This window comes from Jaculus jaculus, chromosome 2 (genome assembly GCF_020740685.1).
Source record: "Jaculus jaculus isolate mJacJac1 chromosome 2, mJacJac1.mat.Y.cur, whole genome shotgun sequence".
Taxonomy (NCBI): Eukaryota; Metazoa; Chordata; class Mammalia; order Rodentia; family Dipodidae; genus Jaculus; species Jaculus jaculus.
In genome coordinates, this window is record NC_059103.1 from 112,386,943 (window position 1) to 112,405,037 (window position 18,095).

The following is an 18,095-nucleotide window of genomic DNA, read 5'->3' on the forward strand; positions in this document are numbered from 1 at the left end:
CACTCTCTAGACTACAGGTGTGCCTGTTTTACTCTACTGGTGGTTCTTCTGAGGAGCATGGACAAGGGTCTGATATCTCATACGAGTGTCAGACAAAGTATAACACTCTAAACGTGGTTCCAACAGACATGGTCCTTGATTGTGCTTGCATTCGGTTTCCTGGGGGAAAAGCTTTGCATTAACATTATCTTTGGGTAACTACTATGAAACAGACATGTAGAGGTCAATTGTTACTTAATAGTTGCATATAAATTCAGTAACTAGATTTCTGGCTTCAAAACGTATTGATTTTCATTTATGTCTATTCTCTACATTTCCCCTACATAATGATAATTTTTCTCATGTTTCCCTTAAATAAGAAAATATTATTAGGCTTGCTAATGACACATCTATTTGTACCTGGATATGAAACACTAATTCAGGAAACCTGCTGTTATTTTCAGAGACAATCCTAAAGCACAGAAATAAATAGTGTGATTTCCTTTTTTTTTCTTCTTCTTCAACCTGTGTTTTAAGGCTCAGAGCAGGCATCAATAAACATAAACAATCATTTACAGTTTTTCAAATGCTTGGCCCCAAGTGAAGTTGTTTTGTTGGTAGTTTTTTAAACATTCCTCTCATCTTCTCAAGCACAACCTCAGTGATACATTCATGCCAATTGTCCATCCCAAAATGAAATTCAGTTCAATGGAAAGTAAGTAAGTCAGGCATCAATAAATGCCACTGCAATGTGTCTTGAAGTCCTACATGCAAATGTGTGGGTCTTCCAGGATGCATGAAACTCCAGCCTTTCCAAGGGGTCTCAGTGGAGCAACTGTATCTTAGGAATTTGCACCCACCTCCTTGAAAATCATGCCACATGTTATTGAGAGCAATGTTGATGACAGCACTATCTTTGGGAGAGTATTTTACTACAAAATTCAACAGTGCAAACCCCTTTGTATAATAGCCTGCAAATACCTTCAGTGTAACTGGTACAACGAACTCCTGAATAAAATGGAGCCACATATTCTTTAGATCTATTTGCTTCTTGTGAATCTCATCTGTGGGGACATTTTCATAACTGCCAGTTATCCCACAGTTGTGATATTTTTCCTCAGACCACTTGGCATAGTGCTCCATTTTCTCCCCCAATTCATCACAGAATTTCATTTTCAGAAACTATAGGGAACCAAAGAACATCTGGACAAGGCTGCTCAACTATGTTTACAGTGAAGATCTTTGAATAATCATGGTTTATATACTTTTCTTTCCAGTCTCAGAGTTTTCAAAAATCTGCCAGAGGTCATTGTTATAATGGGAAATATTATAATAAGCAGTTGATAAAAGGTGTCCAACTTCATGTTTGCTAGAAATGTACATAAACACACCCATTTTTCTGGAATGCCAGGATGCAGTTTTTCATGAACAAAATAGTTCCTCTCATTTGCCTCTGACCAGAGTGTTTTTCCTTGAATTAAGTACACATTTGCCATGGATGGGATATTCCAAATTCCTACTCTTACCTTGAACAATATCCACATAATCTTCAGATTGAGCATAGATAGTACCCATCAGGACTCAATGGTCCCAAGAAGTTGGACCACAGTTTGCCATGATAAGAGGGGCGATAATCTTCCTATTTTGTTCAATCAAAATTTAAAATTTTTTGGATTTGTGGAAACAACATCTGCATCCACACTGAAGTAATAGTCACATTTTTCATCCTGATGGGAGAAATCCATTCCCATGTTTCTGACCTTTGCTTAGATGTTCTTCGGGTCCTAATTATATGTGTGTGTGTGTGTGTGTGTGTGTGTGTGTGTGTGTGTGTGTGTATTTGGTTTTTTGAGTAGGGTCTCACTCTAGCCTAGGCTGACCTGGAATCCACTATGGAGTCCCATGGTGGCCTTGAACTCACGGCAATCCTCCTACCTCTGCCTTCCTAGTGCTGGGATTACAGGTGTGCTCCACCACTCCCAGCTTGTCCTACTAGTTTTATAGTAATGATTTCATGTTTAGCTTTATCCGAAAACTCCTTGATGTCCTTTTCATGGTACACTTCTTTATTACAAATAAAAAAATTCAGGGCTTCTTTGGGATAGTCCAATGTCAACAACTTGTCCATACACCGAGGTGGGAAAGGGGTTGGTTGTTCAATAAAAATACCCATGGTTACATTTGGATGCACCTCTACTGTAGACAGGTCAACTGCATCAAAATCACAAAGAGTACAGCTATTTCCCTGTGCCCACAAATTGGGTACATAGTTTCTAAAGTAATTTAGGAGAATTTTGGTAGGTCCATTTCCATTAATTGCTGTTGGTAATATTTCATAAAGTGTATTCTGACTCTGGTCTTACCATTTTCAATTTTTAAAAAAATATTATTTATTTATTTGAGAGAGCGTGTTTGTGTGAATGCACACACCAGGACCTCCAGTCGCTGCAAACATACCTTGCACATTTGGCTCACATGGGTGCTGGGGAAATCAAACCTGGGTCCTTTGGCTTTGCAGGCAAGTGCCTTAGCCACTAAGCCATCCCTCCAGCCCCCATTTTCAAATTTTAAAGCAACTTCCTCTATAGCTCCGTTTAGGGCCTGGAATATTTTGCATTTGTGATCCATAAGTGATGTTAAATGCATCCATTTTCACAGGATCAATGTAAACCTTAGTGCAAAATAGCTGGTAGTCATCGTTGTCTGGAAGATTCCACTCCTGGACAATGTGTGTGATATGTGGAGCATAGCCAATAAATCCTTCTGAGTTGAGGAAGGTCTTCCAATGTAGGTGATAGGGCACTTGTGTGACAGCCGGCCACAGAATTCCATCTGCTGCAAAGATGACTTAGTGGCTTGTTGTTTTGGAACTTTTTAAGAACTTCTGGACCGATAGCAAATACTACATCAAAGCATTCAGTAAGTAAGATAATCAGGTCTTCTTGGTTAGCAGAATGTTCCATGACTTCTTTCATTAACCTCACTTTCTGACCCCCTCCTATACTATTAATCCACTTACCACCTCTCCACTCTTCCCCTTGACCAAGGACCTGGCACTGAGAACCAAGTCACAGTCCTTGGCTAGAAAGACGATAGACCCTACCTGGTCAACCCCCCACCCCAAAAAAGAAAGAAAGATAAAAAGAACGAAAGAAAGATGATAAGACTCTAAAGCTCCCATTGTTCTTTTGCCTCACTGTATGATTGAAATACTTGGCTGAACACATAAATCGATGAAATCCATCATTTTCTTTTGTTGAAACAGTTATGACTAATAATTTATCATGGTAAGGTAAGTCAGTTGCAGATGTCAACTGTGGGTGTTATGTAGAAAACTTTCATATTTGAGATTACTGTTTTCTGATGCTACAAGCCATTAAAAGTTTACTGTCCAACCTCATTAAGTTGAAAAGCTGGAGCAAGGTAGGAGTTGACTGTAAACTGATGGGCAGCAGACTCGCAGGACTGTCTTCTGCCAACGGCCTTCTCAGAGGACTCCCCGAGGCGTGCAGTGGGAGAGCTAGCAGCAGCAGCAGGGACCTCACACCGGAGCCCCCCATGCTTGGCCTCTCACTTGCTCTGGCATCTTGCAGCATGGTGGCAGCATTCCTGCGAGATATGAGACAGAGACAGAGGCGTGGACAGCCAGAGGCGCTGGACCATGGCTATCCCGGGCACCCCATCTGCCCATTTTTAAAGTGCATTGTGTTATTGGTATACATTCATAGTGCCCTCATTATATGAATGGCTTATAAATATTTTCTCTCATTCTGAAGGTTGTCTTTTCATTTTGGCAACTTGTTTTCCCTTCCTTCCTTCCTTCCTTCCTTCCTTCCTTCCTTCCTTCCTTCCTTCCTTCCTTCCTTCCTTCTTTCCCTTTTTTCTTTCTTTCTTGCTTGCTTGCTTGCTTTCTTGCTTTCCTTCTTTCTTTCTCTTGTGCAGAGCGTTTCAATTTAATACAATCCCATTTGCCCATCTTTGTTGTTGCCTCTGTTGTGGGGAGGCTGTATCGAAAACCCATTATTCAGACCAGATTTGTAGAACTTTTACTTATATGCTTCTTAAGTCTTTAATATGTTTTGAATTCATTTTTCTTGTGTAAGGTATGGGACAGGGGTCCAATGTAGTGCTTCTATACTTGACTGTGTAGTTTCTCCAACATCACTTATAGATGAGACTATCCTTCCTCCAGTGTGCTTTCTTGGCACCTTTGTAAAAATCAATTCACTGAGAGACAAGTTCTAATCTATTTACCCAGGCAAATGTACAAAAATAACAACAATCCTATCACCAGAAACCCTAAAGGCCAAAAGAACACTGGATGATATCTATCCATCTATCATCTATCTATCTATCTATCTATCTATCTATCTATCTATCTATCTATCTGTCTGTCTGTCTGTCTGTCTGTCTGTCTGTCTGTCTGTCTGTCTATCTATCTATCTATCTATCTATCTATCTATCTATCTATCTATCTATATATCTATCTTCACTATAAAAAACACATGTTAATCAAGATTACTATATAGCAAACCTATCCTTTAAAATCAAAAGAGAAATAAAGACTTTCAGCAACTCAGGGCCCCTGAAACAGCATTGCAGAAGATACTTAAAGGATTCTTACAAAGAGAAGAGAAATATACATCATCATGAGAGTCTGTGAAAGAATGGACTTCTCTAGAAGAGATAATAGTGTGACAGATGACTGTAACCCGGTGAAAGCAGGAGGATAACAATTTCAAGGCCTGGTTGGCTAAAGAGCGAGTTTCAGGCCAGCCTGGGCAACTAGGTGAGACCTTGCATCAAAATAAATAAAAAGTAAAAACAGACTAGGGATATCGCTCAGTAGTAGCATGCTTGCCTACCATGTGTGGGGCCCTGGGTTCAACCCCTAGAACCACAGGGTTGACTCCATAGGCTCAGGTGTTTTATTAAGATTGAGCTTGCAACTTGTGTCTCCAATGGGTGGAGCCCTGTTGGGAAAGAGAGGTGTGTCACCAAGGGCAGATCCTATAGTGAGCCCTACTAGGTATGTGTTGCAGTCAAGTTTGCATTGCTGGCAGAAAACACCTGACCAAGATCAGCCCGTGAGAATAAAAGGTTTGTTTTGACTTATCAATATGAGGGGAAGCTCCATAATGGCAGGTGAAAACAATGGCATGAGCCGAGGGTGGACATCATATCTTGGCCAACATTTTGTGGACAACAGCAACAGGAGAGTGTGCAAACACTGGCAATAGGAAGCTGGTTATAAAACCCATAAGCCTACCCCCAATAATATACTGCCTCAAGAGGTGTTAATTCCCAAATCTCCATCAGCTGGGACACCTGAATCAAACCACCACGGTGTGCTGAGAGCAGTTTTGAGATCTGGCTCATTAGTGGAGGCCCTCTCAGTAAACGTATGTAAGTAAACCAGCTTTTGCTATTAGTGGTGTTCCCTTGAACTTGTAAGCTTGAACTAAACCCTTTCCTCCCATAAACTGTTTCTATTTGGATGTTTGTCCTAGCAAAGAGAAGCTGAGAGCAACCACAAATGAATAATAAACAAATGAATAAATAAATATAAAAAGTAAATTAGGGCTGGAGAGATGGCTTAGCGGTTAAGCGCTTGCCTGTGAAGCCTAAGGACCCCGGTTCGAGGCTCAGTTCCCCAGGTCCCACGTTAGCCAGATGCACAAGGGGGCGCACGCGTCTGGAGTTCGTTTGCAGAGGCTGGAAGCCCTGGTGCGCCTATTCTCTCTCTCTCCCTCTATCTGTCTTTCTCCCTGTGTCTGTCACTCTCAAATAAATAAAAAAATGAACAACAAAAAAAAAATTTAAAAAAAAAAGTAAATTAAAAAAAAATCAAACATCAGCTTGTGAAAAAACCCTCTAAGATGAATGAGGGGAAAAAAGAAAAAAGTTTTGTGATATTCCAAACAATGTGTAATAGCAACAAAAAAGTCACAGCAACAGAAATTAATATATAACTTTTTAATAGTAAGACTAAATGTAAGTAGTATTAATTCTCCAACTAAAAGACAAATACTTGGTGATTGTATATGGAAAAATGTTAGCTCTTTTCTTTGTGTAAGAAACTCTACTTAAAAACATATATCTTAAGTAAATGTGAGTCAGAAAAAGATAGCCTTAGCAAGTGGAATAGGAGAGAAAACTGGATTATCTATATTCATATCTGACAAAGTAGATTACAGCCAAAAGTTATTCAGAAGTTATAAGGAATGTGAATATATTTCAGAAGTGATAAGGAATATGAATATATATTAGAAGTATACTTATTAAAAACGTATATTGAAAGTAGTAATCCAACAAGAAGAAACAATGATTGTGAACATATATGTATTAATGATTGGTTCATTCAAATTTAATAAAATATACACTACTAGACATAAGGGGACAAATGAAATAATAGTAGTCAATTTCAGCTTCCAGTTCTAAATAGTTGAACCATCAAGACAAAACTTTCCTAGGCAAGTACAGCCCATCAAGAATAGAATTTTGGGGCAGGAGAGATGGCTTAGTGGTTAAGGTGCATGCTTGTGAAACCTAAGGATCCAGCTCCTGGTCCCATGTAAGCCAGATGCACATGATGTATATCTGTGGGACTTGGGAAGTGGTACTAAAAAATTCCTGTATCTTACTCTCTCCTTTTTTAACATCTCCAAATCAGATGGTTGCTACAGGTTTTTCATAGATAACGTCCATCAAAATTAATGTTTCTTTTCTAATTGTCTAAAAGTGATTTGTGTATTGTAACTATGGATATATTTAGAATATTACTAAATTCTATTATGGATCTATTAAATAATCACTAGGATTTTTGTCTTTTAAGGAATATATTAAATTCTTTCTTGAATTTTTAAATTTATAACTACTTGTACACTTATTTGGCTTGGTCTATTATTTTTGAATACATATTTTGGTTGATAGTTAATTTTGCACACTATGTGTGCACACAGAGACTAGAGTGTAATTTTCTTATTTGTTTATATCTTTGTGTAACTACCAATTTCAGAAAATATATAGAATATTTTAGCTTTTTGTTATTTTATATTAGTTTTAGTTTGCATAAAAATAAAAGGTTACTTAGAGTTTAATATATGTAGACTTTCTGAAGTTCATATTGATTTTATTAAAATTTAATATACTATTTATAGTAAATAGGTAAGTTACTTACTAAGAGTACATTTCAAAAAGGCATAAGGTTGCTTTCCAGTGCTAGGAGGGCTAACCAAGGGGAAGCTGGCTTCCTTCTAAGTTCCATCATGATCTCTCAGTGCTCTGTGTCAGCAGCCTGTGGTATCTTCAGCAACATGGTCTTACCATTTAGCTCTGACAAGTAACTAAGTACTTTGGCAGTAGCTAGCCTGCATTATTTTGAGGACCACATAGGCATCCTCGAACAATCACTCACTGTGGAGTGTAACCCAGTTCTGGCACTGGAATTATAAACCAGAGCTCATGGATTTAGGATTGTGTTTGCTCCACTCTCTCTCTAGAGCCCTTAGGCCTGGGCAATGCCCTGCCCACTTATTAAGGCTTATATTGTTTAGTGTGCTTTAATACTTGGTTTATAAGCTATTGAGGTATAGTAAAATATCCTTTTAAATTTTTTAAAATTATTTATTTATTTATTTATTTGAGAGCAACAGACACAGAGAGAAAGACAGATAGAGGGAGAGAGAGAGAATGGGCGCTCCAGGGCTTCCAGCCTCTGCAAACAAACTCCAGACGCGTGCACCCCCTTGTGCATCTGGCTAACGTGGGATCTGGGGAACCGAGCCTCGAACCGGGGTCTTTAGGCTTCACAGGCAAGCGCTTAACCGCTAAGCCATCTCTCCCGCCCTAAAATATCCTTTTATATAGGTAACTTCCAATTTCCTTCTGTAGTTGTATAATTGCATTAATAGCTGCTTTTTATTTTTTGAATCACTTCTGTCAGGTGTATGTAGTTTTCTGGGTGAATTTCTCTTTTATTTTGTAATGACTGTTCTTATCCCTAATAATGCTTTCGGTTTAAAGGCTATTTGGCACTAATAATACAGATCAACTCTCTCTGCTTACATTTGCTTAGTATACATTCCCCATGTTCTAAAAGTCCTTGTAGAATTTTTCATATTTTGATTTAGTTGTGATAGCCCAGGGTTAATTTTTTTTTAAATTATACTTAATATTTTAATGACTTCTGAATTTTGTACCTGTTACTCTCTTTTGGCTTTTACTCTTATAGTTTGTGTTGATGTCTTATTGAATACTCTTTAGCAGTTCTGAGCTTTCAAAGTTAGAGGCCAAACCTTAGGAAGAAGTCTTGAGATGGCTATAATTTCAGGTGTACACATATAGACAACCTACCACATGTGTGACTTTTCTGAGGCCACATTCCAAGACTGCCTATCATTCAGCAGAAAGATGAACTAAGCATCACTTGAGTAATTTCTATGTAATAGTTGGGAGGATTACAATCTATCTATGATGCCTCAAATGTTCTCAAACATGCTTCAGCTTACAAACTTAAATGCCCTCTTTTTCTGAGGTTCTTCTTGTTTCTATTGATTTTCACATTTTAACTCTCATTTTTTTGTATACTGTTTATATTGGTGCTGAATTTATTGAGTCACTACAATACTGAGAATATTGTGTCCTACCAACTACCTTGTTTTGTGTCTATGTTTCTCTTATGTGGCACCCCAAAGGATAAACAATTTTCTTCTAACAGGCAACAAATCTTATTATATTTTGGCATTAAACTTCTGGTTATGTGCATCAGAATTAGAGGTTTACTTCCATCCTGTTACAAGAACAATATTTTAAAGAATGCTTTAAGATTAAAAACTTCAGAGGAGCTACTACATGTTAGAATGAATTTTATATATTTGTATAGGTTAAGAATACACTTTTGGAACTACTTTCATTGCAATGCTTTAAATCAAAAGGTGGGAAGAATTTTTTTCCACAAAGGGTCAAATAGTAAATATCATGAGCTTTGCCTACCAGGTAGTATTTGTCATAATTATTCAACTTTGGTCAGGTGGTGTGTGAAAGCAGCCATATGTAATATGGAGACTAATGCATGGCTATGATCCAATAAAAAATGTACTTATCAAAACAAGTAACAAATTAAATTTAGCTGATGGACCATACTTTGCTGACCTATTCTAAAATAATAGCAAATCTAGGTAAGGATTTAAAAATGTCTGATTCAGCATTTGCTCAGCTCTTAATATAAAAGTAAATAAACAGTCTCATTTCCTGATTTATCTTCAGGAATGACAATTACTAGTTTCAAGCTATACCTTTTTAATATATATATATATAATTTCCAAGGAGACAAGAGAAAGAGAAAGAGAGAGTGAATGGGCACACCAGAGCTTTTAGCTACTACAAACAAATTCCGAATGCATGCTCCATTTTGTGCATCTGTCTTATGTGGGTACTGGGGAATTGAATCCAGATCATTAGGCTTTGCAGGCAAGTACCTTAACTGCTGTGCCATCTCTCCAGCACAACATTTTTTATAGTTAATGGTTTATTTGCTTTTTCCTGCATTTATTTCACTTCAGAGACAAATTTTGGAAACTTAAGCTGCCCAGGACAACTAGAATTTTCTGTGTTTGTGAAGCTTCTTAATTCTTCCATAGTCTAACAGGATATTATACTTACAAAGGTATTCAACTATTGATCTAAGCTCTTAAAATTTAATCTAGTTGTATTACTTCATGACAGGTACTAGGTGCGAGTTTAATCTAATTCTTCAAAACTTTAAAAAATTTATTTATTTATTAGAGAGAGAAAGAAAGAAAGAATGGGCACACCAGAGTCTCCAGCCACAGTAAAGAAACTCCACATGCATTCACCATCATGTACATTTGGCTCACACAGGTACTGTGGAGTCAAACCTAGGTCCTTGGGCTTTGCTAGCAGGCACCTTAACCACTAAGCCATCTCTTCATCTCCAGTTTAGTCTGATTCTTAAGTATATCTTATTCTTACAACTTGGCTCATTGCCTTGTTCAGAGTTACCGTTAGCTCATACAAGGCCATAATATGAAGCAAATACCTGCAGTGCAGAGCCAGGAGGCATGTGTGTAGCTTTTTTCCTAGAGCACTAGTAGTTGGGAGCACTCAACTCTCCAAAGTATCACGTCTTTCATGTCAAGTACGTTTGGGTTCTGCCGTGCATCAAAATACCACTTATTATTACTTAGGATGTTATTAAGGTAATGATCCTATTGTGCCAAATGCTCTCTATCGTACTATCAAATATAATTGTCAAACAACTTTTCTATAACTCATTGGTATTGTTGTGCTAAGCATTCTTTTTATGGGGGAAGAAGACAGTTCTGCAGAGACTTATTCAGCTGTGGTGGTGTAACATCTGGAGTCATTGTAATGGAAACTAGGGAAGGTCAGACAGCTTACTTCTCATAGCCAGCTTTTTCATTCATTAAAAATTAAGATGCACTGTTTATTTCAGGTGGCAGGCTGGATGCTATTATTCTCCAATGCCTACTTCAGCAGTAAAGAGATAAAATTGTACTGCTGGGTAGCATTTCTGAGGTCATCCCTGATTAGAACCTTGGAAACTTGCACTGCTTTAACCTCCTTATTCACTAGTATCACATTTACTGAAAACTGACAGTTCTCAATTTGAAGAGATAATGAAAACACTGACATCTGTGTTAGAGAAGGAAAGAGCATTTTTCATTTAGGTCTCTTTACCTTCAATAAACATTTACTTGACTTCAGCAGTATACTAAAAATAGTGTTGGGCCCTGAGGTTGTGACAACAAATGAAAACATTCATTTTCCTTGAGGAAGTCACTGTGCACTATAGAGCAGACCTGGGCAGCTTATAGTACTATATGAAATTCACTTCTGAGGTTTGCCCAAGTGCTATGAGGAGGCTGGCAGATCTAAGTATCACTGTGGGGAAACATCCTGAGCTAATGTGCTATTAACAGAAAGACAATGGAACAACTTATTTCAAATGCCAAAATAAGCAGTTTGAACATGGAAATCAATTAAGTCTAACATGCATTACTGCATTTAAAACATCAATGCTTAAGAAAAAAAAAATTTTAAAGTACTCAATGGCTTAAATGCTTAACCATATAAGTCTATATGAAATGCTTTTTCTTTGTAGTTTCTTAATTTATTTAAAATATAATTGCAAGCAAAATAATGGCAATATGTATTGGGGTTCTAAGATACTTATAAATAAAATATATGACATCAATATCTCAAGTTATTGGCAGAAAAATAAAAGTATGCTATTAAAGGTTTAAAAATTATAGGAGGTATTATTAAGAGCTAACTTACTAGAAGTTGAAGATGCAGATTGCAAAAGCTAGACCAACTATGAGAAAAAAGAAGAAAAAAAGTTTATCCAGAAGACACTAATTAAAATCAAATGGAAAACAAAGAGAAACCAATTCTTTCCATAAAAGGCTGGAAAGAAGGAAAAATAGAATAAAACATGGAAAATGTAACCTAATGTGACAGAAAACTTGAATCACATGACATCCATAGTTATTTCAAATGTAAGTGGACAAAATATACTGGTCAAAAAGCAGAGATCACAGCTTCTTCATCACCTCACCCCATTTTAGTATAGAGCCAGGCAAGACAAGAGTGAGGAAAGAAGATAATACTGCCCTCATTCAAATAAGCTTCAGACAGTCTAAAACAATGCTCAAATTACCATATTTAATAAATTCATCCAACAATTTTGTAGAATTTATGGTCTTTTCTAAAATACAACTTTGTTTTTAGCAATAAACATTTGGGAAATGGAAATTTTAAATTTATAATTTACAACAGCTTAAAACACAAAAATATAAGAACAAACAAAACTGTATAATGTCTACACATGTAAAACTTGTGAAATAAATTGGCGATAAAAATAATTACGCAAGGCTGGAGAGATGGCTTACAGTGAAGACGCTTGCCCGTAAAGCCAAAGAACGCATGTTCAGATCTACAGGTCCCATGTAGCACAGTGACACACAAGCATACAATTTTGCACATGCACACAAGGGGGTGTGCACTTCTGGAGTTTGTTCACAGCAGCTGAAAGACCATGGCACTCCCATTCTCTTTCTCTTTCTACCTCTTTCTCTGAGTCTCTCTTTGAAAAAAAAATACAAGTATACTATGGACATGGATAAAATGCCCACATAATATATTCAGATGTGCAGTTTCAAGCTCTCATAAAGAAAATTAATCCCTTATTTATGTTTGTTTAGCTGTTAAAAAGTTTTTAAAAATTCATTTGTGGGCTGGGGAGATAACTGATGGTTAAAGGTGCTTGCTTGTCAGTTCCTCAGCACCATTGTAAAGCCAGATGCACTAAGTGGCACATATGTCTAGAGTTTGTTCGTAGCTCTAATGTGCCCATTTTCTTGCTCTCCTTTAAATATATAACTAAATAAAAACATTTGTTTTTAAATTTATGTGTGTGTGAGGCAGAATACACATGACAGTCAGAGAATAACTTCAGGGTGTCAATTTTCTCCTCCCACCTTCTTTTTGAGACAAGGTCTTTCTTATTGGATGGTTTGCCTCTGGAAGGCCAGTCTAGCTGGCCTGTGAGTTTTGGGGTTCTTTTGGCTTCAGTTCCCATAGCCATAGGTGTATTGGGATCACAGATGTGTGAACCACTTCACATGGGTACTAGGGAGACTCAAACTCCAGTTGGCAGGCTTCCAAGCCAAGTGTGTTTAAGTGCTAAACCCCAGCCCTTTATCATTTTTATGAAAAATCTTACTTCATACTGGTTGTTCTATTCAACCATTTCAGTTATATCTAATAAAGGGCTATAGCCAAATGCACTTATTTATTGTTCTATGAGTTTTAATTTTTCCAAATTTTAATTTTTGTTATTTATTTTGCTGTTACAAAGGTGCTAGGAAATTTTCTTATACTTGTATCCTATAATGAATTTCTTCAGAAATAAGTATAACTGTGGATTATGTACTATTCATAGCACTAGTAAACAGTTCTATTTTCCTGTAAATTTAGTTCTGATTTCATAGCTACCAGTAGTTCATAAATATTTTCATCTGATCAGCCTTCTTTCTAAGTACTAAATATTTTTATATTCTCCACTTTTTGACAATTTGGTGGGTATAAAGTATAACCTTAATGTGTGTTTGTAGTTTACACATATATTTACAGTCCTTTTTAATTTCCATGAAGTGTCTTAAACATATATATATTTACTCATACTTCATTTGGATTCTCTGGATTTTTCTTATTTTTAATGGTGTTTCAAACCATTTTGCAAATTTCTGGCCTATTTTATTTTATTAAATGAAAGAGAAAAAGAGAGGGAGAGAGAGAGAAAGGATTTGTGCACCAGGGCCTTTAGCCACTGCAATTGAACTTGGCATGCACCAATTTTTGCACATGTGCAACCTTGTGTTCTTGCATCACTTTTTGCATCTGGCCTATGTGGAATCTAGAGAATAATGCATGAGTCCTTAGGCTTTGCAGGCTAGTACCTTAACCATTAAGCCATATTTCCAGGCCTGTGGCCTACTTTTATTAACTCATTATCAGATCATTTCATAAGCAGACTTGCTGAATTTGATAGGTTTATCAGTAATCTCCTCCATAGTTGAGCACATTTGTGTACTATTTATATTTCTCACATATGCCATGATATTTCTGTGATATTTGAATTTTGATCTTTCATGAAGCTTTTCATCCACTTATTTTTTTTCCCACATATAATACAAGGGTTTGTCAAGAACACTAGAAAATCTGAAATGTTACCCTGCTTGTAAGGTTACAGTTGTCTTCTGCTGTTTCATGCATATACTGGCAAATGCCGCAAGATTCTTGGATCAAATTTGCTGCTTATAGTAACCACAGCAGCCAGATGTTACAGAGTTTATACCAGTCTCTGAAGCCTCAGCTCCTGCAGGGTGGTATAGGCAAGGCAGGTCAGGAAACTTACACACACATTAGGTTGCATGATAGAAGAACCTTAAACTTAGAGAATGTGAATATTCTCTACCAGGCAATAAGCACACATAACTTTTACCTAAGGAAGTGGCTTTTTTTTTTTTTTTTTTTTGTAATACTGGAGAGCAATCACATCTAATCTTTGATCCAGAGATACTATGTGTGCCTTTCAGGAACTTCTGTTCCATAACCTTCCTTGAGAAGGCAGACTGGAAAAACAGGAAGCCAGGATTTCTGTTTGCAAAACATGCAGAAATGTGAGAGTCCCATAGAAATTTTTCTTCAAATAGGAATATTATTTTCTCCCCATATAAAGGACCAGGGGTCTCAGCATGATCCAACTCACAGTTTCTTCTTTTCCCAGAGGTCTAAAGCAGACCATGGCATGATCAGGTTTCCAGGAATGTCTGTGTCTCTTTCCAGGTTCTTTATTTTATTCACTGGTTGCCTAACTGTCACAAATTTCATTTTTCTGCTTGCTACAATGTTGTAACAATTAATTTCTAATGGAGCAATGCACTCCCTCACACACAACGTTGTTCTTTCTTTACAAATATCTATTTTGGGGCTGGAGGGATGGTTTAGCAGTTAAGGTGCTTCCTGACAAGCCCGGGTTCACTTCCCCATTGCCCATGTAAGCCAGATGTGTGCGTATGGTATTCATTTTCAGTGGCTAAAGGCCCTGGTGCAGCTATTCTCTGTCTGTATCTGCCTCTTTCTCTCCTTGCACCACTCTCAAATAAATATATAAATAAATATATAAAAATTCTTTTAAAAGAATGACTATTTTTTTATCCTTTTATGGTGGTTGAATATACTCCATAGCCTCAGGCATTTGTTTGTGATTGACCTGCCTACTTAGTCACCAGCTGATGTAGTCTTTGGAAGGTAGCCCCTCTCTGTAGGGGCTGAGTGGCTGGGAACAGACCTTGGGGTTGCTGGGTCTAGCCTACTGGATGTTCAGAGCCTGCCCAAGCTTGCTGTCCTCCCTGTTGCCTATGAGAGATGTTGTAAGACAGTTTACTCTGCCATGATGACACTTCTAAAAATTATAGGCCTGGAACCTCTTATAAGCTTAATCTGATCAGGTATTTTGTCCTAGCAATGAGAGGAAATTTCTATACCTTCCATTCTCCTTACACTGGAAGATAAATATGCCTTAAGTTCCCATGACAATTACTTTTTTTGCAACTTAGACCTTTGGGGACTATTTTGTTCCCTCATGTTCTTTAAGACTTCCTGTAGCAAGGTTTAAGCAGGTCTCTTCAGTGTGACTTCCCATCGTAGGTAGATTGAAGGTTTGTTTCTTGTTCTCTGCGTGTTTCCCTTTAAAAAGTAAAGTTTGAGCCCTCTGTGTGCAGCAGATGGTGTGGGACAGCAGTGTCTTCAGCTCATTTACTTCTCGGCATGTGTTCCTGCACTTTCCTTCCAGCTTCACAGAACTTTCTCTGCCTTTTTCAGGCAGCTAAGCTATGCATTTTGAAATACTTCATCTATTTAATGTAACATTTTTAGAATTTATGATTTCAGAGTGGTTTTTAGGACACATCATCAATCATATTGACAGAAACAGTCATCTTACATCAATGCAAGTTTTAAAAATGCTTCAATCTCACAGAATGCTATTTTACATGCAATAAGTGTTCAATAAATGTATTTAGTTAAGCCAGAGAAGATTTTAAAATGGGGTGTTAGAGGTTCAGGAATAGAGTCCTTGAACTCCAAACCCTTAATTCATGTCTATTTTTAACCAAAGCATTATATAAAGTAAGAGTAAGAAGGATAATTATTAAATTATTATGTTTATTTAGGAAAGTACTAAATCAAGAGAAGGTAAACAGATACATCCACGTGGTCTGAAAGTCCATATGGTAGGCTTGGAAGAAATGTAAAAAATGTGTTAGAGAGGAAAGAAAAGAAAGTACAAAGAGCTCCTGCCATGTGGAGGGCAGGAGGGTGCAAAGAGCCCATGCGGAAGTAGGGATTAGGGGATTCATCTAAAATTTTTAGAAGTTATGATTTCAGAATGGATTTCAGGATACCTAATCAATCATATTGCAGAATCAGTCATTTTCCATCAATTCAAGTTTTTAAAATGCTTTAATCTCATGGCTGGACTGAGATGAGGGGGAGACTCACTAGAACCCGGAGGTTCAGGAGCTGGCTAAGAGAGCTTTTCTTCCCGTGGTAAACATATTTATTACCTCATGGTGGTGGGCCCTACCTTTTGCCTAAGGTGAGCCAGAGACAGCTGACTGCTCTGTGCTACAGGCTGGCTTAGGAAGAAGCTAGTCATGATGCCAATTTCTGGGGCCTGTACTTGACCGACCACAATGTCAGGATTAGATTTAAATTCTGGGAAAGGGAACCTCCTTCCTAGGAGGGGCTCAGGTTGATTGTGGAAAAATTGTTCTAGAGAAGAGATAAGAAGTCAGATCATACTTTGATTTCTAGTAAAGTGGAGACTGCAAGGATAGGCCCAAAGGCATTCCTGCTTCTTACTTTTAGGGGCCCAGTCACCCTAACTTCCTACCAAAGCTACCTCACTTTCTTTGATTTTCAGTTGGTTTTCCTTGCTGTTGCTGTATCTAAGGAACTAATGATCTAATTTGGCCTTGCTTTCAAGCTTTATATACTTTCCCCTTCTCACAACTTTGAACAATTGTAAGATTTCAACTCATAGATAATATTGCAAATAAAATCTTAATACTTTTTAATAAGGCTAAACAAATATTAATAGTGTCCGTTTTTGTTCTAAAGTTATATGTACTTAATGCAATGCTTATTATTATTTTTATGTATTTAAAATTTTACCTTAATATCTTCATATCCTTTACAAATTTGCTTTTTTGGCATTCAAAAATCATGTTTGAAAAAAACAGGATGTATTTATACACTAAATCATAATTCAATTATCACCCCAAGTGTTTCATAGAATTATGTTACACACTTCATATTTATTTAAAAGTACTGTGCCAGCTTTCCATCACTTTGATGATATAAGTGAGAAAAAGAATTGAAAGGAGGAAAGGTTTAATTTGGTCATGTCTCAGAAGGTTTAGTTCATTATCACTTGACTCTGTTACTTTTCAGCCAGTGGTGAGGAAGAACTTCCTCATGGGAATATGCGGTAGACCAGAAAGTTAGCGAGCAAGTGAAGGATAGGCAGTAAGATGTACACTTTGGGAGCACAATCCTGTGATTTTCTTCCTCCAGCTAGGCCCCACCTCCTACAGCTGTTGCTATTCCACAGATCCTTTCAACTGCCAATCCTCCCTGGATTATCATTAATGAGCTCAGGGCCTTCATGGGTCAATTACCTCTGAACAGTGCTGTTTTGGGAATCAAGCGTTCGACACAGGAGTCATTTCATGTCCAAACCATGGCAAATACCTAAACATCCAGATATGTCATCTTGAACATACTTTTGAGGGGGTATTTTGTTTGTTTGTTTCTAATTAGATGCCTAGCATTGAAAGTACTATGTAAGTAAGTGTATTTAGCTTTTACCTACTAGATAAACTCAAGTTATTAGTTCTAATCTTTGTGATTGTAATGACACTGTTATCATAGAAGGTAGACTATTTTTTTTATCAACTTTCATCATTTAATATAAATAGTTCATGAAAAAGGTAACTAGCAGTGCTCTGGACAAGTGTGTGATGACTATACCCCATGTATAGTACCATGTGTATAACACAACAAGTGTTACAATCTATTCCAACAAATGGTAGAAATTAGTATACTCATAACTCATTTTTCCCTATAGGTATTTATGAGCCTCCATTTCTTATACTACTGCAGTGAACCAAGCTTGGATGTGAAAATTGCCTTTTGTCAGGTGTGTGTTCCTTACAGGTAAAACAAGGTACAGTATATTCCCTTGTATTTCAATTTTACCATTCTATTTTACATATATTCTACACCAAAATAACTATTTATGTAATATTAGAAGAAACATGCTGCAAAAGTAATTTTAGATTTTTTTTCCTTTTGTACCCATTTAGGTTACAGAAGTATGAAAAAAGTTCTTTCAAAATGAGCATAGAGTTAATAATTTAGTAATTTGTTATCAGATTTCATTTGTGCTTAAAGCTTTAGTATTTTCAATGTGTGTGTGTGTCACCCATGCTTTCACACTTGTT

At 37.0% G+C, this 18,095-nt stretch overlaps 1 protein-coding gene and 1 pseudogene across 7 annotated transcripts in view; one reads left to right on the forward strand and one right to left on the reverse strand.

Annotated features, from left to right (window-relative positions):
* Mapk10 (mitogen-activated protein kinase 10) overlaps positions 1-18,095 on the forward strand; it is a 302,698-nt gene that overhangs the window by 129,745 nt on the left and 154,858 nt on the right. For 5 of the 7 annotated variants that reach the window (XM_004661592.2, XM_004661594.2, XM_004661591.2 and 2 more), the window contains exon 3: positions 17,720-17,791. The exons of 1 other annotated variant lie outside the window; for it this stretch is intronic. In XM_004661592.2, coding sequence (XP_004661649.1) covers positions 17,726-17,791 — 66 coding nt within the window. In that variant the 5' untranslated portion in view covers positions 17,720-17,725. Of the gene's footprint in view, positions 1-17,719; positions 17,819-18,095 lie in introns of all 7 variants that reach the window. One more of the 7 variants, XM_004661593.3, reaches the window with a different exon arrangement.
* LOC101602127 lies at positions 704-3,539 on the reverse strand (annotated as a pseudogene).